Consider the following 20,463-nt stretch of genomic DNA (forward strand, 5'->3'; position numbering starts at 1 on the left):
ACCATGGCAGGAGTGAGAGGGTCAAACCAACCAGTGTCACAAGTTTTGGGGGATAAGCACCACTCTCCTCTCCCATAAAACCTTGCACTCGTTTCCTACACGACCCCGCAGGGCAGGGAGGCTGCATGGTGCTGGGACGGTGTCTCTCTAAAAGCACTGTCGACTTGTTGTCCCTCTGTCCTGGCCATCCTGAGGAATCCTGCCGCTCCTCTCAAGAAACCTATGTCCCCTTCCCCATCTCTTGGCGATGCAAGCAGGGCTTGGACCGGCACTGTTCAGGTCAGTCTAGCAGGGACGGTTTTTAGGAGAGGAGGGACAGGAGCATGGGGCATCACCCCGCTGGATCCTGAGGAGCATCTCCTGGAGGTTTTGGCAGCATGGGGCAGCTGCGGTCCTACCTGGGAGAGGACACTGCCCATCTGCCCATGCATGGCTTCCCTTACACCAACACGAGCCAGGCTGGGGTGGACCTGGCAGGCAGCTTCTTCCTCCCAAAATCTGCCTGCGTGCTTCTGCGAGGGGAGGTGGCCTGAGCTCAGGGATGCGGATGGCACCAGCCCCAGGCTGTGCAAGGGGCTCTGGTCTCCATGCCCAGCCCTGACCCCCACAGTGGGGCTGTACAGGGACACCAAGCCCCTTCCCCGGTCCTCCAGGCCAGGCATCTCCTTTGGACGTGCGCCCAGGCTGAAAGCACAGGCTCAGATAAGGTCTGCTCAAAGAAAGGTCTTTATTGAGATGTTGGCTTGGACAGGAGGCGCTTGGGGCTGTACAGGTCTCGGGGGGACAGGGACATGGTCCCCCCCAACCTGCTGGTTTCCAGGAGAGATTTCCAGGCACTGCAGAGCCTTGTTAGCAGCCAGATCAGAGCATGCCCCTGCCCGTAGGGCCAGCCCTTGCTGCCTGCTGTCACGACAGATGAGGGCAGAGCTGGGGGTTGAGCACCTTGGGACCACAGAGGACCATGAGCTTTGGGGTGTCCCGAGAACTGGGGGTGATGGCTGATTTTTCCTCCATCCCCCACGTCAGTAAAACACCTTTTCCAGGTAGGCATTCAGGAAGATCCCCGTAGGGTCCAGCTTCTCCCGGACAGAGCAGAATTTGGGGAAGGCTGGGTACATCTTCTCAAAGTCCTTCCGGGTGCAGCTGTGGGCCTGCAGGAGAGAAAGTGTCTGGGGGGGCTGCCCATCAGTGGGGAACGTGTCGCTGGCCCTGGACCCCCACCACCACGTGCTGTGGGAGGCCCCTGCAGAAGTGGTGGAACCTCCATCCCCTTATCTACATGCCCATGGTGGGTAGCAAACAGGGGAACACCATCTCCTCGAGGCACCCATCTCCCTCTGGGACCAGCCTGATGTGGGGTCCCTTCTCTGACCCCCACTCAACTGCAAACCACCCCCCTCCCATGAGGAGCTGCCACGGAGAAGGGGAAGAGACCCCCTTCTGCAGACCCCTTTGCCTGGAGCAGGGCCATCAGTACCTTTGCCCAGTGTGGTCTCCCACCATGCTTCTTCATGATGCCTTCGTAGGTCAGCCAGTAGTTGAGGCGGGGGACGTTCTTCCCGTAGGGCCTGGGGCAGGGAAGGCATTAGCAGGGGCTGTGGGAGGATTTGCACACCCAGGAAACCTCCCTGAGAAACCCCCACCTGGGGAGAAGGACAACCCCAGGGACCCATCACAGGCTCTTTGACCAGCACCAGGGTGATGGAAACCCTCTGGGAACCAGCATGCCACCAGCACTTGGCCAGTGGACCCTCATGTAGGACAACATCCTAAAGAAACAGGGGTGGGTGGCTCTAGGGTGCTCCAAGGCCACCCCATCCCTTCTGGCTTGGTGCCTGCAAATGTCTGAGTGGGATGAGCGGGCAAAGGTGCAGGAGATCATTCAATCCAGCTCTCCAGTGCCAGCCAAGAGCTGGTGTCGGTGTGTTTGACCTGTGCGTTTGCTGCTGCCGGGTCTCTGGGCACGGCTCCCGGTGCACCAGCACACTGACCTGGGGAGGAAGATGAGGAGGAGAGGGGACATGGCTTACCTGTACATGATGATGTTCATGTAGCAGCTGTCTCGCTGGAAGCAGGGACTCAGCCAGATCTCGTCCCCCCGAGCGAAGCGCACCTCCACGGGGTAGTGAGCCACCATCTTGGGGTTGTTCTCCAAGGCGGCTTTCAGCTCCAGCAAGGCTTCCTTGGTCTTCTCACTGCCCAGGGGAAGCCCCAGCCCTGGTTAATGCCAGCATGGGCACAACCAGCTCCCTTCAGATTTGAACCCCCATCCCCACGGCTCCATCCCTGGCCCCATGCTAATTCAGGGAACGGCTCGGCATGTCCCAGCACATCCCTTCCATTGCTTTGGGCTCACAGAGCTCCAAGACATGGTGCGGCACGGATTTGGTACCCCAGGACAGGGATGCAGAAGGGTCCCCATGCTAAGCTTGCAGGTAGGAATGGTGCCTCCTAGCCAGGTCCCTTTCTCCATGGCTTTGCTCCTGCTCCAGGCAGCCTGGGCTGGGGCAGAGCACAGGCAGGGGATGGCACGTGGTTTGGGCACGGAGCCCAGCTGGGGCTGGACAGGGAGGGTCTGCAGAGCCATTTACATGGGGATGGCCCAGTCTTGAACGTGCTGCTTGAAGCGACACTCATAGTTGAAGATCTTGTAGCTGATGGCAATATTCTCCACCCGGGAGCTGAAGAGGAGCCAGAAGAAGAAGCGATTGATCCAGCACACCAAGCTGGGCACGAAGGTGCTGCAAGGGAGAGAGCAGGAGGTGAGATCTGACCCCAGAGCTGCTGCCCAGGGATTTGCCAAGGGCATTTGCCAAGGGCGTTTGCCAAGGGCAGGCTGTGAGCTGTGATGCCACAAGCCACAGCCCGGGGATGCTGGGCCAAGGGATGCCCTCTCAAGGGGCTGTAAGGAAAGCAGCAAAGCTGCAATCCTCCAAGGGTGCTGGAGCCCATGGGGTGCTGCAGCCCTGCCGGGAGCTCGCCTGTGCCCACCCCACCTGATCGTGGACCTTGCACCCTTGCCCTCAGCTCCCTCCTCCTGCTGCACGCTAAAAAAGGGGTGCTCGGTCACCACCTTCCCTCCCCCTTGAGACCTCCGTGCCTCCCAGGCTGTGCACTGGGTATCCTCGCACTGGGGGACCGAGAGCTGCTGGGGACCCCTTGGCAGAGTCCTTCGTGACCACAGTCCCTCTTCTCCCTCTTCATGGAGTCCAGACCGGGTCTCCTGTGCCATCAGGGTCCTGCTTCCCAGCCTAGCCTCCACGACCTGGCTGGAGCTCCTCTCTCCACCCTGGTGCTCAGGACATGCTCACAGCCAACACGGTCCCCCCAAAAAGCTCCTTTTTGCTGCCGCAAACCCGCGCTGCCTCGGCACGCTGCTCCAGCTCTGTGCACACGAGAGGGCAGTGCAGCCCCAGACATCAATCCCAGCCCAAACCCGCTGCTCCTGCACAGGGGCTTCCTTGGAGGAGAACAAGCGTCTCCTTCTTCCCCAGGGATGGGGATGCTTTGGGTCACAGTCCTCCTTTGCCATCTTCCCTGGGACTCCCAGCACAGGTTTCAGTGCAGAGATGCAGAGAACAGATCTGGATGAGGCCAGACAAACGTACCCGACCCCACTTGTCCCCAGCCACTTCCCAGAGCATGCTCCTACCTGATCCAGAGCAGAAACTCCAGCAAATAATAGCCAACAGCATAATCCCACAACCAGCTGGCGGAGGAAGAAGGGGGCTGCAAAGCCAAGCAGAGGAAGACGATGGTCATTAGGGACTAGCAGGGTTTGCAGCTTTCTTGCCTGCAGGCATGAAGGTGGGAGGACATGCCCTGGACCAGGACCAAGCTGGAAGCGGGAGTTTGGAGAAGGGCACCCCAGGAACTCCCCAGATCTCTCTCCTGTGATGAAACAGGGCCACATCCAGCCCCAGAAAGAGACCAGGCTTTGTCATGAGGATGCTAAGAGCTTGGACAGCCCCAGCTGCATCTGTTCTCGGACTCCCAGACCGTGGAGCACGGGCAGAGTCCAGCCCAGCCCCAAAATGCTGTTTCCCTGATCAGCCACCCCAGCAGCCCTTGCACTGCAAGCCCATCCTGAAACAGCTCTGGAAGGGCACCCGGTTTTGTGCACAGGCCCTTCTCTCTTCATGCATGGAGCCCGGTGGGACCTGCCTTGTTGGTGGGGTCCTGGTAGATGACGCTGACGTTCTCGCTGTGAGGGAACCACAGGAATCGGAAGTATTGGGATCTCTTCAGGTGGTCCTCGAGGTGATCGAGGACCTGCAACAACCAGAGAAACAGGGGCTGGTTGGTCATTGTCCCCACCCCAAGCAGGGATCCCAGGAGTGGGGGGGTGGAGGCACCTCAGAGGCTCCCAGGGATGCCGGGGCAGGTCCGAGGAGTCTGTCCGCAGAGTCTCAGGGAGCCATGGGTTGGAGGGGGGTCAATACAGCCCAGCCATGCACCAAGGGGCTAACAGAGACCATGGACCCGACATTTGGGGAAGGGAACAGGGCAGCCCCATTGTCTCCTCTGCCTCAGCCGTGGCAGAGCTCCCCATCCTGAAGACGCTGCTGGGGCTGCATCTGGCACACGACCGAGCTCAGACTCCGCGTCCTCCCACAATCACACCTCTGCAGCCCCCAAACTGCTCCATGAGGCATTACCAGACATCAGGCAGCACAGACAAGGCTGGAGGGGGACCCTCCAGCCATCAGCCATACAGCAGGGCATGCTGAGGGCTTCCAAAATCCACCTCCTGGTCCAGGGTCAGGGATGCCCTCCCCAGCTTTCACACCCTGGCAGCACAGCCCTCTGCGGCTCTGGAGGCCCAGGGCAACGGGGGATGGAGCCGGGATGCGTTACATGGCCCCATCCCAGAGACTCCCCCTGCTTCAAATGCAGAATTGCCAAATTATTCATAAAGACACAAAAAAGAGCTTTAAGAAAGGCAGCTCCCTCGGATGAGATGCCTGCTGGCAGCCGAGGGCAGCGAGGCATGGGGAGTCTGAGCAGGCAGGGGACAGGCAGGACAACGCAGGTGATGGGGATCGAGGGGGTGACCGCAGCCCCAGGACATACTCATAGAATCATAGAATCATTAAGGTTGGAAAAGACCTCTAGGATCATCTAGTCCAACCATCAACCCAACACCTCCGTGCCTACTAAACTCAGCCTGTTCCCGGAGCCACCGGGGTCTTGTCCCAGGGCTACTTGGAGGAAACCCCGCTGCGTGACACGGCAGCACCCACGGAAATGAGAAGACCCTTCAGCCCTCGTCTTTTCTCCCTGCCTGTGCGTGCAAGGGTGGAGGAAGCCTGCGCTCACCCCCTGCACGGTGCTATCTCAGCCGGGCCAGCACCTCTCCCTCTCGCAAACAGCCTCCCCAACCACCCCCCGCTCCTCCCGCAGAGATCTCCCATAGCTTTGCAGAAAGGCTGAAATACCCGGCAGCTTTGCTTCAAGGAGATTGCTTGACACAGGAGAAGGTGCAACGGCCCATGGATATAACCCCAGGGAGGTCACGGCAACCTTGGCTGTGAAGCTGCTCCTTTCCGGCTGGGTCATTTGAGTTATTTGTCTTAATGAGCTATTAATTACCAGGCTGGGCTGCTTTAGCACTGAGCATCTTGCCGTGACCCTGCCATAAGGTGAGGGTCTTCGGGGGGTTGCGCTGCCGTAATGCCAGGGTCCCATTAAAGCCGGGAGGATGGGAAGACAAATAGTGCATTCTTGTATATGGTGAGAATTAATGCTAATGGTGTTGCCTTCATCTTCGCATCTGCAGCTCCCAAAAAGCCACAAAAATCTCTCAAAGATGTTCCCAAAACAGCCTATTTTCTGGCCAGAGAAGTTCTTATGCTGGAAACAGTTAACGATTGTGCAAGCAGAAGCAAGACAAAAGCCACGACCCCATGTTTTCCCCAATTTGGTTTAGGAAAAAATGCATCGAGTAGCTAAAAGAAGTGGGGAAAAGAAGGATGCAGCTTTCCCAAGGTGATCCTGCCAACGTCTGTTTGTCTTCCAGCCGCGGCGTCTGAGCGCAGAAGCAAATTGCTAGCGGGGCGACCTTTTCAATGTGCGCTTTTGATCCTTGTGATAGAGAAATATCGGTCTGAAGAAAATAAGCCCGCGACTTTGTAGGATAATTACAGCGCAGCGGGCAAGAGCTGAAGGCAGCGAGCGAGCCGGCTTCGGGAGTCCTTGGGGACGTTGTCTGCTGGCTGAGTGCCGGAGTCGGAGGCAGGGGTTGGGCAGTGGAAATCTTGTTGCTGTAACGTGGCCAACACACGCAACGGAGACGGCCCTGGAGCATGCAGAGACCCAAGGGATTTTGCTCATCTTTGCTTCCCCCCCAGGAACTCAGAACAAATCCCTTTGCTTCATGAAGGCTGGGTCAAAAGAAGCCGCTTGCTTTCTCCCTTGCAAACACCCTTGAGAGCTCACTGAGCTGAGGGTCAGGCACCCCGCCTGCTGCAATGCAGGTGGGGTTGCTCCAGATGGTCTTCAGGGAAAGGACGAGGATGGGACAAGGGGCAGATGTGGCCAAGGTGCTGTGGAGGACGAAGGACAAGAAGTCACTAGCACATATCCCGTAGGTCCATCAGAGCAAGGAAGGGAAGCCAAGGAGCATGGAGAGCTTGCATTTTGGGAGAGGAGATGGATGCTCAGCCTCCCCCCTTTGCCTGCGTGCTGCCTGTGCCTGTCCCACCACATCAGGGGACAATGTCTGAGCACCAGTTGGAAGAGTCACTTCCATGCACTGAGGCCAAAACCAACATTTCTGGCTAGGAGGGACAAGACCAGGCCCAGCAACTGTGAGGGAGTTTAGGCACTGGGTGGTCTTGGAGGAGTTGGGCTCGAGGGATCCATCCCAGGTGCCTGAGACATCCCCCAAAGGGTTGGGGTTCAGGTTAGGGTTAGGGTTAAGGTTAGGAAGTGTTAGGCTCAGACCAAAAGAAGCACTTCTTCACCCACCAGGTCGCTAAGCTGTGCAAGTCTGCAGGTGGTTAAAAGTCTGCATGGGCTCAGAAGCAGATCAGAGACCTTCCTGGATGAGAAACTCGCTGCCTTATTACGTATATACAAACCACCTCCAGCTCAGGAAGCCCCAAAGCTGCAAAGATCAGGGGAAGGAGCATCGTATCTGAGTCTGACCCATCCTCATCCTCATCAGCCTCCCAGCAGGTCCGGGGCAAGGGGAGGTTGACTCCATCCCTGCCACCATCCAGGGATGCTCTGCAGGTCTCTCTGGTGACCTCAGCTGTGCAACGAACCCTCTCGGTCCCGTGCCTTGATCCTGGTCATCGTCAGCAGCTAGAGCGGCTGAGTTTATCCCAGTGATAAAGACAATCACGAGGCCAGAAAAGAAAGCATGCAGACCTTACATAACCACAAACCCAAGCCTGGCTCCTCTGACACATATATTATTTGCAATGTCTTAGATAACTCAGGCTTAAATATTTCAAGCAACCTGCTCCCTTGCCATTATTCTCTTCCGCCTCACTGGGCCACTCAACATGAAAGCCGGAGATCTGGAAGCAGGCAAGGAACAGCGATGAGCGAGAATTGATAATGGCATTAATATTTATAGAGTGCGTTCTCGTTTCACCCTCCTAACAGCCCCGAGGGACCGGGAAAGATGGGCTGAGCTGTGCAGGGGGCATAGCCTGGGCAGATGATGCTGAGCAGGGTAAAGCTCAGCCTGGGCTTAGGACAGCAGGGTTATCCTGCAGGTGAGCTTAAGTTTCCTATATAAAAGGCAGATTAGGAGGTGTAAAACAACACTTAACCTGGCGATTTGTCTGAGGAGAGGTGCTAGAGGATGCAGTGAAGGTCCAAGCAGTCTGGCAGGGTGAGTGAGGACCAAGCCGTAGGGAGCTGGCAGGCTCCCGCCACATTTAAACATATTTAAATGCATTTAAAGTGGGGAACTCCCCGCTGCGGGACACCAGGGAAGTCGCAGCTCAGGAAGCAAACGGGCAGTTCACAGGCAAAAAATACTCCATTAAACGCAAACGCATCACCTCTGCAACTGGAAATACCGGTAATGACCTCACTGCAGGCTGGAGAAATATCTTGGCAGGTTTCCCTCGTCCCTCTGTCTTCCTTTCCCACCTCCCAGGAAAAATAAGACCCTGAAGTGCTCCAGCTCTCGACTGCCCTGGTGCAGCTGCTCTTGGACTCGGGTAACGTGCATGGACCTCTCTGTCCACCGCCCTGGCCAGCCCAGCTGCCCACAGCGTGGCACAAGGACCGTTGGGTTGCTTTGGATCAGGGCTTACGAAGAAGGCACTGCAAAAGCGCGTTAAATTCACATTCGTGGTGGTGTTCGAGCCACCCCAACGGGGCACTGAATAATTCAGTCCTTAAAAAATTAAGGACAGCATTTCTCAGAGCTTTACTAGTGCTGTAGCGCTGATCAATCCTGCAACAAATGTTGCTGCTTTTGTCCAAGGACTATTTATTTTTCATGAGCCCGACTTAACGAAGGCTTATGCTGTCATTAGGCAGGGCTGGAACTGGACCTGTGAGACCCAAATGAGACAACGGGTGAGGATGCTGTTGAGGATGCACCAGCGGGGACGTCAGACCTCACAGGAGGACAAGGACGATCAGTGGTAGAAGCAGATCCAAGCTCCTGGAGAGGTTCCTTTCCACCACCACAGGTTTCATCCTCCTGATGGACTTTGTGCCTCAGTTTCCCCACCCAGAAATCTAACTCCTTCCAGTGAATGCAGTGAGTCCACACAGCATTTAGAAGGCCACCAGGTCTTTCAACTTGCAGGTGGCCCCTTCTCTGTAGGCTTTACCCTGTGCAGTGCTGCAGCCTCCAACGACGACCTGGTGCCAGAGACCTGGGACAAGCTGGATGATTGCTCAGCTCAAGGCAGCAGGTCACATCCCGACACGGCAGCTGCGCTGAGCTGTCCCAGCCACGGAGGGTCTGAGCATCAGGTGGAACAGCTTGCTCCGTCCGACTTCCCAGCACCGTGAGGGTAGGAGGGCTCCAAGGAAATGCATCCAGCAGTTAAAAGGAGTTTATGTAATGGCAGAGACAGGGGAAGTCAGTTTTGATGTGTTCTCAGCAGAAAGAATTCCTTCAAATCGCTCTGTAGAAATGCCCACGGGGCCTTCGAAACGCTTTCTGAGGGAACCGGATCACACCCACCATTGGCCACAAAGCCACATGGAGACCTAAGCTCGTAAAGCCCAGGAGATGCACTGCCCCAAAAAAGGACATTTCATGCCTCTTTCGAGGGAAATCAGCCTGTTTCAGCCTGGTTCCTGCTGGGGATGGAAAGCTCAGCTGGAGGAAACCACTCTCCAGCATCCCAGGACACTGTCCCCAGAGCCTCAGCCCTGTACTGAACAAGGACCTAAACTTCTCATGCTCTCCATGGCCAACCAAGTGCCCTTTCATGGGCTACATGCAAGATGTGGGCTTCAGGAGGGACATGGTCATGAAGAGGGGACAACAGGGAGAGGACGGATGGTGGGACAGCAGGACAACTTGCCAAGGAGGAGACAGCATGTGAAGCCTTCAGAGTCATGCAAGACCCTGATCTATGAAAGAGCAGGTCAGAAACCCTCCTCAGAAAGCCACCTCCCTTGGGGATGTCCCAGATGGGCCAGTTGCTAGCACCGTACACCTTAGTCTGGGTGATCTGGACCTTTGGCAAGATGGAGACGGACAAGTCCAGTAGCAACGTGACAATTGGTTTAAAGGGAGTTTTCCATCACAGGACCCAAATGCAGCTCTGGGGTTGGATCCTGATAAGGGATTTGTTCAGTCTGGTCCTTGAGACGTGTCCCCCATCACACTCCTTCTCATCCCCAGCACAGCCCGTCCCAAGTTCAGCTCAAAAAAAGAGTTAAACCCAACCCAACTTCGCTGAGATGGAGAGCCCCATCCCAAAAAATACCCAGACCTCACACACAAGAAAGGACCAAGTTATTATCAAAAGCACAAGATGCTCACGGACTGTTTTAAGTGACCCATCTGCCGCTGGAAAAAGCAAGGCTCTCCGTTAGCTGAGTGGCAGGAGACAAGGAGATGGGAGACGACACTTCCTTGGAGAGCACACGGCTCGCGGGAGCAGCCGTGCCCTGGGGACCCTGCTCCTCTCCGGGACCCAGCCAGGCGCTGCCTGCCTCCGGGGATGCTGGCTCAGCGCAGGCAGAGTTTTCTCCCTGTTTTTGCTTAGTCCAGGCAGCACATCAGCTCATCAGACCGGACCAGGATTTCCAGCAAGGGCAATTTTCTCCAGCTGGAACATTAAATCTGCATAGGCTTAGTCACGCGTGCCTGGAGTTACCAGATCTCCGCTGACCTGCGAACACCGGGTTAAACTGAGCGGAGGCGTTGGCTGATCCAGCTCACGGTGACGTTTCCCACGGCCAGAAGCAAGCGCTGACGCCCGCAGGCTCCTTCAGCATCTCTAACTCAATTGCACCGGAGCTTCCGCGCTCAGTCCTGCGGCAGCTCGGAGGCAGCCCAGGGAAGATGAAGCTGACGGCAACGGGCAAACCTCCACCCCGGCGCCGGTGGGACTGCCGGCATTGCACAGCCCAGGCACACGTCCAAGCCCGGAGCAGCTCCCCACCGCTCTGGCTGCTCTTCCCCTGGCTTATCCCTGCCCGCAGCGAGGCTCAGGCATTGCTCGCGAGACGGGGGAACGGTTTAAAACCCACGGGGTTGTACGCAAAAGATAGAGCACAGCCGGAGGAGGGGGTCCGATTTCTGACACCTCCGGGCTGAGTCAGGCAGGCGACAATGGCTGCTGAGATGGGAGGATGATGCTGCAGAGAGGCCAGGACACAGGGACTTTTTCCCTAAGGAGGGCACTGGCTGTCCTTCCCGAGGGCAAGCACCCTGCCAGCCCCAAATCTGAATCGGAGGTGAAATAAAAGAAGAGTAGAAGAGTTTTTCACCCTCCTCTCCCCGCCTCGGTCCCACTGGTGGCACGCGGCTCCCGCCAGCCAACTCGAGCCCAGCCAGGAGGTCTCTCCTAAGCAGGAGCCCTCTGCTCCCCCGGATCCCAGGTTTGCAACCTACCCCATGCCAACGCATCCTCTCCGAGCTGGGGATCGTGCCCAGGAGAGCAGGCAGCAGTGCCTGCCTGCCTGCCTGCTGCCTGCCAGGCAGCCAGCCCTCCCACAGCACGGTGGTCCCATCTCCCCTGCCAGGACCCAGAGGATGTCCCTGAAGGACAAAGCCATGTCCCAGCTCAGGGTCACTCTCCGCAGCCCAGGGTGAGCACAGAAAGTCTTTGGCATGTTCCTGAGGACACTGGAAGCCACCAGCCTTCTCCTGCAGCCATGAGCCACCCCGGGGCGGCACAGAGGTTGGTCCAGGACAGTAAAATTAGCTGTTTGAATCTCAGGCTAGATAAATGCAAAAAATCTGTATCAATCTGGACCAGTTTTAAGAGAGGAGCCCGGGAACAGCTCAGGGATGAGCATGGCAATGATGAAGGAGATGAGGTTTCACGTCACCTTCACACCCCTGAGCTGTCCTGGGCCAGACGTGGAGCTGAAAGCGGCTGGGAATGGACACAACTCCTCCCAGAGATGGTGCCTTGCAGTTCTCAAAACCCACCAGGAATAATAAATAAAGGAAACAACTTTCACCTCTTTCCCCGCAGCTCCCCCTCTCTGCCCAGCTCCCCCAGGCTGGACGCAGAAGGGTGGCTGCAGAGGGTCCCAGGGCGAGGTGCAGAGGTCCCACCTGCTTTTTTTTTTGTGAGGATCGAAGAACTCCTCATGGCAGACACACAGCACCCTGGGCTTCCCCACCCGGCCTCGTCCCAGATTTTGTGGCCAGCAAAGCTGCCAGAGCACGCTCAGCCCTCGCCTCTGCTCCATGCAGCACCCCTGGGAAGGAAGCAGATGTCTTCCCACAGCACAAGGGGGCTCAGCACCCCCCATTTCCCACCACCCCGCTGGCTCAGCTTGCGACCGCTCGAGGGGCCACACCCCAAACCCTGCTTTGCTCCTGAACATCAACCGCACGATGCAACGCACGTCTTGCTGCAGCTCCCCACCGCTCACCGGCCCTACGTGGGGCAGAGGTGGCACTCACGAGTACCTCTCCTCCCCACCCCGCCGCCGGCACCTCTCCGGTCCCAGAAGATGCTATTCCCATGGGAAGTTAAAGTGGCATTTCCTAAGAACCATGGCGTTTCCTTCCTCTCCTTTGTCACCCTGGAGAAGTCCCCAGCACGAAGCACGCTATGAAGATGCACAAGGAGGGCAACCCACACACACCTGTGGGATTTTCTTCCGGAGCGGAACCACTTCCCAGTCTCCCTCCAACCACGCCACCTCGCTGAGAACTTTGCTTATCCCCAAGGAAGCTTTGAAAGCATCACCCGCGGCATACCTCGGTGAGGGTGGAGGGGAAGACCACCTCGTGCAGGTGGAACTGGGGCACGCACTGGAAGGTGACCGTGAGCACAACGCCCAGGCAGCCGAGGTGCAGGCGGGCAGCCTGGAAGATGTCCGCGTTGATGGACTCGGAGCACTCCAGGATCTCCCCCGAGGCTGTCAGCAGCGTGAGTGCCACAACCTGCCGAGAGGGGAGCAAAGCCTCAGCGAGTGTTCAATGTGTCCCATCTCCATGTCGAGACCCCGCATTCACCCCAAACCTTACGGCTGGGGGCTAAGCAGGAAGACCCCCATACCATGACCAGCATCACAGGGTGCTTTCTGGTGAGCTTGGCTCCACCAACCCCTCTCCTGCCACCTTTGATGTAGTGACAGACAAGGGTCCTTCTCTCTCTGGCTAGGAAAAGCCATCAAATAAAGAAGTAGAACTCCCCCAAATGATTTCACTTCTCCATAACCACCGGTGGAATCGCTGTACAGGATTTGAGCTAGGAGTGGAGGATTTTCATAACTGTCTAGTTAAAAACAGACCTGGGCCCTGCAGAGATTTGGTTTGGGGGGGCTCCGATACAAGAAAAATTGCTTTCCCTTTGGTACAGAGTTTATTCATCGGATTAGAAGACCATAAAGCACAGGGACAGAGGAGTTTTGGGCTGGATCATGATTTGGCTGGCAGATGAGGAGGTCCCACTGTGCATGGGGGACTTGGGGGTCCCCCATAGCAGCCCCATCCCGGGGCGGGCAGGACCCCTCCTGCTCGCTGAGTACAGTGTGCTCCTTCCTTACCCCAGGCCTGGGCACACCAGAACCAGACTGGGTGATGGGACATCTCCCTTGAAGCCCTCAAGATGCTGATGTCCGTGCATGAACACGCTCCCAACTCGTGTCTCACCTGGGTGGGCAGGATGCCGTGCTTGATCCCGGTGTTGTGCGTCCCCGTCCCGATCACACCGGCCGCCGCCACCTCAGAAACGGCTCCTAAGCTGGGGGCAGATGAAGGGGCTGGTGAGGACCTGAGCAAGTGGGACACGGTGTGGAGCACAGCCCACCGTGCCAGGCATAAAGCTGTGTGCAGGTACAGAGTCCCCCAGGACATGGCCCCTGCCCCAACGAGCAGGGTTTTCCACCCTTCTGGGTACCTTGTAGCAACGGGTGGGTTCGTTGGCCCCATGTGCACATCTCCATGGGACATATCTATCAGGATGCTACTATAATCCACAAGAAGGAAGAGGCAGCATAGGTCGCCATGGTCAACTGAGTTGTGTCCCATCTCACAAGTCCCAATCTCTCCCCATCAGCCTGGATGTAGTCAGAGCACGGGGTGAGGAACCTGGGTTTACCCCAGAAGCATTAGTGAGGAGCAGGGCTGGAAGCAGCATCTGCAAGCATGAAGCCTGCAGACTGAGGTCCGTCCCTCCAACCATGGCCAAGGTTGGCACATGAGGATGGCAGAAGGTTAAAGAAACAGTGTGCTGTTCCTGGCATTTCCCCCAAATACTCCTTCAGCTTCCAACAGCTGGCGAGCAGGGACCTCCTGAACCAGATGTGGTTTCTACGACCATTGCAACCATCGGTGGATTCCTCCTCCTGCTCACCCCACGCACACCGTTGGCCATCTGGTCAGGTGGGGCTTATTTCTCTGAACCTTCATCCCGGCCCTGGCCTCTGACAAACTGATCTCTTGTATTGACTGAGGAAAGCAGATATTGAGCTAGGCTGTAATTAAAGAGCAATTTCTTCCCTGAGGTCAGCAAATGAAAGAGATCGAGTGTGAGAAATGCTCTCCATGGCTATCTCCTTTGCAAACCCCTGTCCGAACGTGGGTTTCTCCAAGCCCTTGGCAAGACGCCCTCTGCAAGGCAGAACCACGCGTGTCGGAGGCAGAAGGACCAGCTGTGATCAGCTCAGGGCGTCCCATCCTCTGCCCCCAGATTGCTCTGGACCCCCAGCCCATCACTTCCACCTCCTCTTCTGGGGACACCAGACATCCCAAAGCAACGCAGAGCGAAGATTCTCCTATGCCTCCTGCTAAGATACGCCAATGACTAATTGCCCTTCGCCATCAAAAACTCATTTCTAGCCTGATTTCATCTACCGTCAGCCTCCTTTGCCAGGAGCTGCCTGCTCTCAGCCTCTGCCCCGTGCAAGACATCCCTAGGAGGGGTGCTCTCATCTTTTAGGGCTACGGAGCACTGAGTTTTCCTTCATGACATGGAAAGGACCAGCTTGGTGGGTGCAGTGAGAACGTAGGGGTGGTATGGGGATAAAGGCTCCCCTTGTCCAACCTCCTGCTCTCAGGCAGGATCAGCTACTCCATGGTGAGGGGGGGTTGACCCGTGGTCTGCAGGACCCTGGTGGAAGACCAGATCCTGAAGTAAACACCCCTATTCTGCAGTAAAAGCTCTTCAAACGTCCCTGTTTTGCCACGTCCCAGCGCTTGACTTGGCGCAAGGATGGACACCGTGGAGGACACCCAGGGACAGCCCCGCGCACGTGTCCCACTCACTTGGCCAGGGCCAGCCCGTGCTTGCTCAGCTCGACGTTCAGATCCGAGAGGAAAATCCCACCTTCCACCGTCACTTGCTGCTTCTCCATGTCCACCTGCAAAGGATGGGGTGGGAGGGGAGAGGGGAAGGTCACACAGCTTGGAGGAGAAACACTCCATGGAACACGCCTCTGCTCTTACCAAGGCAGTTGATAACGTCTGTACGGGAGAGCCGCGTACCACGAGGGTCTTGCTCCATCCTGAGCTGCTGCCTCTCTCAGACCTTCACCCAACCCAACCCTCACCCAACCCAACCCTCACCCAACCCAACGGTGCCATTGATTCCTGTCCCTGGTCCAGCCCCCGCTCCCCTCTGCTCTCCCCAGTCTCAGGGGTCTGTAACCTCTCCCGTCACTTCTCTGAGGTGCTGGTCGATGCAAGGGAGAAGACACTCCCCAGCAAAGCTCTACTGTCAGCAAACCGCTCTGCTCTGCCCTCCCGCCTTGCTCAGCCAGCTGCAGCCAGCTGCTGGTGGAAGGACAGCTTATTACCCTTAGGAGCTCTTCATCCCCCTTCGGATAGACGGAGCCGTCAGGGAGGGAGCCGTCCTGAATTAATTATTGCTGTTAATTACCAGTAATGATCCAGCTCTCAGAATACGCTGCTGCAGTGAGGATTTTTCATCTTCAGCTGCGCGCACACACACACGCGTGCGCACACACACAGAAAGACACGCGCATGTATATGCACAAATGCGTGTATATGCACAAATGCACGTATATGCACAGATGCGTGTATATGCACAGATGCATGTATATGCACAGATGCACATATATGCATAAATGCACGTATATGCACAGATGCGTGTATATGCACAAATGCACGTATATGCACAGATGCACGTATATGCACAGATGCATGTATATGCAGAAATGCACGTATATGCACAGATGCACGTATATGCACAGATGCATGTATATGCACAGATGCACGTATATGCACAGATGCATGTATATGCGCAAATGCACGTATATGCACAGCTGCATGTATATGCAGAAATGCACGTATATGCACAGATGCACGTATATGCACAGATGCATGTATATGCACAGATGCACGTATATGCACAAATGCACGTATATGCACAGATGCGTGTATATGCAGAAATGCACGTATATGCGCAAATGCACGTATATGCACAGATGCACGTATATGCACAAATGCATGCATGCACACACACCCCTGCAGGCATACGTGTGCGTGCACACACGACACGCAGGCATGCACACGTGCACACAGTCAGTTCTCTCACTGTTACAACCAGCCCCAGTAAGAGCCCAGCATCTCCCTCCACCTCGGAGGTCTGGATGCAAAGCGAAGCGCAGGAAAACCTCTCCCTCGCAGCAGCTCTCGTCTTCCCAGAGTTGTTCAGGATATGACCCAGAGGCAACCAGCAAGAGCTGTTTCCTTCCCAGTGTCACCAAACGGAGCAACCTCCCATGGGGACATTTCCCACCTGATGCAGGAACAAACCACGGACCAGAAACATCCAGCCGGGGCTTTGCCAGGCTGCTGTGCTTAAAGCACCTTTGCAAGCTCGCATGAAGCGAGCCGCGAAAAGTGATCCTGCCGGGTACCTCCTCCCCATCCAGGTACCTCCTCCCCATCCAGCAGAGCCTGCTGTGATGAGGACAACATGCCAAGGATAAGCCCTCGCTGAACGCACGCTGGGAAGACGTCGCTGCTTTGCTTTTTTATAGCCGATCCATACGCTTCCAGTGCTCAAGGGATGCTTTTACACTGGGACAATGTGCATTCCCCAGTCTTGCATCGGCGATTCAGGGTCTGGTTTGGGAAAACTCCTGGCTGTGAGGAGAGGAAAGCCTCTCCATCCTTTCACCTCCCACCCTGGGTATGGCAGCGTTGGCACAACGCCTCCCAGCCCTCGGTGGCCGCACGAACGGGGGTGCCACCATGTTTCAGGGCCACCAGCCACCTCCCAGAAGCCGGTCTTACCTTGAGGACCCTGTTCATCTTCCCCATCTGGATCATGAAGTCATCGGTGCAGGCAATGTCCGAAGGAGAGTGGCCACCCCCCACCACCTTCACCCTCTTGTCCCGCTGCCTGGCCATATCCAGGATCTGCAGAGACAACAGACGGCCCTGAGCATCCAACACCTCCCTCAAAGCCGTGTGCTAAGGGCAGTGCCAGAGGCACTGCGAGACATCCCAAGCTAAAATCTCACCCATCATTGACACCGCCTTCACTTGGACAACTCACCATCTGGGGTTAAAACCACCCCTGGAGCCCAGACACCTCCTACGACAGCCCTTGGGATCATCCTTGGGGGTTGGACTAGATGACCTTTAAAGGTTCCTTCCAACCCCAACCATTCTATGATCCCAAAAGAGGCGATGCCCACCTGAGACACCCTAGGATGACAGAGGCATCTCTGGGGTGACAAAAGTGACACAGGACTCCCACCCCTCAGCATGGCAGCCGGGGCAGGCAGAGGACTCCAGAAGGGTGCCAGATGCTGATGCCCAAGGAACAGAGTCACCTGGGGCCAGGCGTGCTGGTTTTCTGCATCTTTTAGGTGTTTGACAAGTCTGCTGGAGAACATGTGCAGTTCAGTAGGATGGGCCATCTCCTGGGGCTGAGGGAAGGACTCGTGCTGTCACCAGCTGTGACCTCTCTGACCGAACGTGATGGAGCATCACAGCCCTTCCTGGCCTTTCCTCCTCTTCATTTCTAATGGGTTGTCTCCTGGAAGCACCCTCCTTACCTCCCGGATCTCCTCCACCGAGGTGGGCTGGAAGTACAGCTCCGGAGAGGAGCCATAGGTCTTGGCCCAGTTCTGGAACTTGACTCCTCCTTGGCCGTGAACCTGGACCAAAACCAAGAGCTAAAGCAGAAGAAAGCAAGTGCCTCCCCTGCTTTTCCACACAGCCCATCCTTCGTCTGCCAAGACCACTGTACCAGAGCCAGGTTTCCAAAAGGATTAATTATTTATGGACGCAGGCGTCCATCTCAACCCCTTGAGCCCGTAGAGCAGAGCGAGCAAGTCAGCTCACTCCACGTGAGCAAGTCAGCCCGGGCTCCCTTTGCAGTGGGGAGAAGTGGGAGGATGCCCTGGGCTATTTGAGACATCTCCCTCAAGAACAGCTCATCCCTTCCTCCTACAGCATGGCGTGTGCTGAGGTCCTCTTGGTTTGCATGGCCTCTTCTGCTCTGGTCTCTTCTCAAACCTGGTCTCAGCACCCATACCTACCTCGTGGCCCATGGGCATGGCCTCATGTCCCACTGTCCCCAGATGGCCCCATCACGAGGGGCTGACTGGGACCAGGTTGGGACCTCCCTCCAACCTCAGCCATCCACCCTGAGACACTGTCCCCAGGCCTGGCATGTAGGGGTGCAGCCAAAAGACCCGGCCCCATCCCATCTCCAGGCAGGGGTTAACCCAAGGCAGGGTGGGTGATGGCAGTTTCTGCCATCAGCCATTGGGTTTCTGCCAAACCCAATGATGGCAGTTTCTCCCTGGCTGTGGCCGGCCCAGGTGGGGCTTGGGCAAGGAAGGACCTGGCGTGGGGTTGGGCACCAAGCCCCAGAGAAGGTGGTGGATCCCCCTGCTCCAGGTAGGACTGGATCCAATGTGCTGCCCCACCAACGCAACACAGAATCACAGAATCACAGAATCGTTTAGGTTGGAAAAGACCTTTAAGATCATCGAGTCCAACCGTAAACCTAACACTGCCCAGCCCACCACTACACCATGTCCCTGAGCACCTCATCCAAACGGCTTTTAAATACCCCCAGGGATGGGGACTCCACCACTTCCCTGGGCAGCCTCTTCCAGTGCTGGACAACCCTTTCAGTGAAGTAAAATTTCCCAATATCCAGTCTAAACCTCCCCTGGCGCAACTTGAGGCCATTTCCTCTCGTCCTATCACTTGTGACCTGGGAGAAGAGACCGACCCCACCTCTCTACCCCCTCCTTTCAGGCAGTTGTAGAGAGCGATGAGGTCTCCCCTCAGCCTCCTCTTCTCCAGGCTCAACAACCCCAGGTCCCTCAGCCGCTCCCCATCAGCCTTGTGCTCCAGACCCTTCCCCAGCTCCGTTGCCCTTCTCTGGACACGCTCCAGCCCCTCCATGTCTCTCTGGGAGTGAGGGGCCCAACACTGAACACAGCATTCGAGGTGCGGCCTCACCAGTGCCGGGTACAGGGGACGATCACTGCCCCAGTCCTGCTGGCCACGCTATTCCTGACACAAGCCAGGATGCCATTGGCCTTCTTGGCCACCTGGGCACACTGCTGGCTCATATTCAGCGGCTGTCGACCAACACCCCCAGGTCCTTTTCCACCAGGCAGCTTTCCAGCCACTCTTCCCCAAGCCTGCAGCGTTGCATGGGGTTGCTGTGGCCCAAGTGCAGGACCTTGGACGCGTGTCCCACCTCGGCTGCAGGGGATGATTTATTCACCTCCTGCAATCTCCTTCCTCCCCCCTCCCTCCAGCCTCCTCTCGGTCAGCAAACCCTCTGCCTTCCACCTTCCCACCCAGGCTCCCTCCTCTGCCCTCGGCTCATTTTCCTTCTCCCCATCTCCATGATGGGTTCAGCTCCCGTCCAAAGAGCAGACCCCAACACTGGCCAAACTTCTCCGGGGGTGCAGAAGGGGCTCTCCCAGGGGTGCTGCAGCATCCTTCCCCCCCTTCCTCCACCACCCCAGGCTGCTTTTAGGGGCTGGGCAGGGCAGGGACAGTGGATGGCCCATCGCCCTGCCCAGGGAGGTGACACTGCCCGGAGCCAGGGCCATCAGGAAGCTATTGCAGATAGCCCAGATAGCAGCAGGGAGCCCTCGGGGCGAGGGGGAGGTGGGGCTGGGGCTGCCCCACAGCATCCCCCATGCAAGTTAAAACCCGGAGCTGGTCTGTGAGCCAGGGGACAGAGGGAGAGAGGCAGAAAAAAAAGGGAAAAAAGAAAAAAAACCCAACAAAATGGAAACTTGAAAACCCATGGGTTAGAAAACACTCCTCTTCAGCAGCCAGAGCCTGACCTGATGTAGCCAGGGAATCTGGATAAATCTCGCTTTCCCGAGACACCATTCCTATTTCTCATCACGGCAATGTTGGTTATTAAATCCCTATCAAAAGGGGTAATAAAACCCTATCGTCCCCACCAGCCCCAACCACGGCGTGTGGCTCCACGCTGCCTGGACCACCCTTCCCACCCCAAAAACTGGGAAATTCCCCTCTTGGCTTTTCCTTACCATCCCGCCAGCCTCTCCTGGAGATGCTGCTGGAGCGAGCGGGACTCCGGCTGCTCCGGCACCGGGGACGAGGGGGGATCCTGGCCGGAGCAAGGCTGGCAGAGCTTGTTCCAGCCCTGTGGGTCAACAAGGAGCTTCTCTCCAGGCTGGAAGGATAATGAATAACAGCCCTCCCCGTGGGCTTTGCCGGATTCCCTGGGGGAGGAGAAGGGCTGAGCCCTTCGTTCCCGGCTGGCAGAGCAGGATCCGGGCACGGATTTGAGCCTGGGGTCCCGCGTCCTACAGGGATGCCGCAAACTCCGACGGTTTGGGGAAGAAGATGTTTCAGAA

General features: G+C 56.9%; 1 protein-coding gene across 1 annotated transcript; it reads right to left on the bottom strand.

Moving 5' to 3' along the window:
- Positions 1 to 718: 718 nt before the first annotated feature.
- LOC142407517 (L-gulonolactone oxidase-like) lies at positions 719 to 18,156 on the bottom strand. The gene is made up of 12 exons (XM_075497140.1): positions 18,139 to 18,156; positions 17,653 to 17,754; positions 16,883 to 17,008; positions 14,888 to 14,982; positions 13,274 to 13,364; positions 12,377 to 12,562; positions 4,165 to 4,272; positions 3,653 to 3,729; positions 2,592 to 2,741; positions 2,031 to 2,195; positions 1,478 to 1,568; positions 719 to 1,151 (listed from the first exon to the last, which is right to left on the bottom strand). Exons 1-12 carry the CDS (start codon positions 18,154 to 18,156, stop codon positions 1,023 to 1,025), a joined length of 1,338 nt encoding a protein of 445 aa, XP_075353255.1. The 3' UTR covers positions 719 to 1,022.
- Between the last annotated feature and the right edge of the window lie 2,307 nt (positions 18,157 to 20,463).

Source organism: Mycteria americana, chromosome 3, assembly GCF_035582795.1.
Source record: "Mycteria americana isolate JAX WOST 10 ecotype Jacksonville Zoo and Gardens chromosome 3, USCA_MyAme_1.0, whole genome shotgun sequence".
Taxonomy (NCBI): domain Eukaryota; kingdom Metazoa; phylum Chordata; class Aves; order Ciconiiformes; family Ciconiidae; genus Mycteria; species Mycteria americana.

What these genes read in the sequence shown, in the direction of transcription:
- LOC142407517 (XM_075497140.1), bottom strand. An exon ending in ACCAGGACCCCACCAACAAG is followed by an intron (nt 3,730 to 4,164) that starts GCAGGTCCCACC and finishes TTGGCTTTGCAG; the next exon opens with CCCCCTTCTTCCTCCGCCAG. An exon ending in GGAGACCACACTGGGCAAAG is followed by an intron (nt 1,152 to 1,477) that starts GTACTGATGGCC and finishes TCTCTCCTGCAG; the next exon opens with GCCCACAGCTGCACCCGGAA.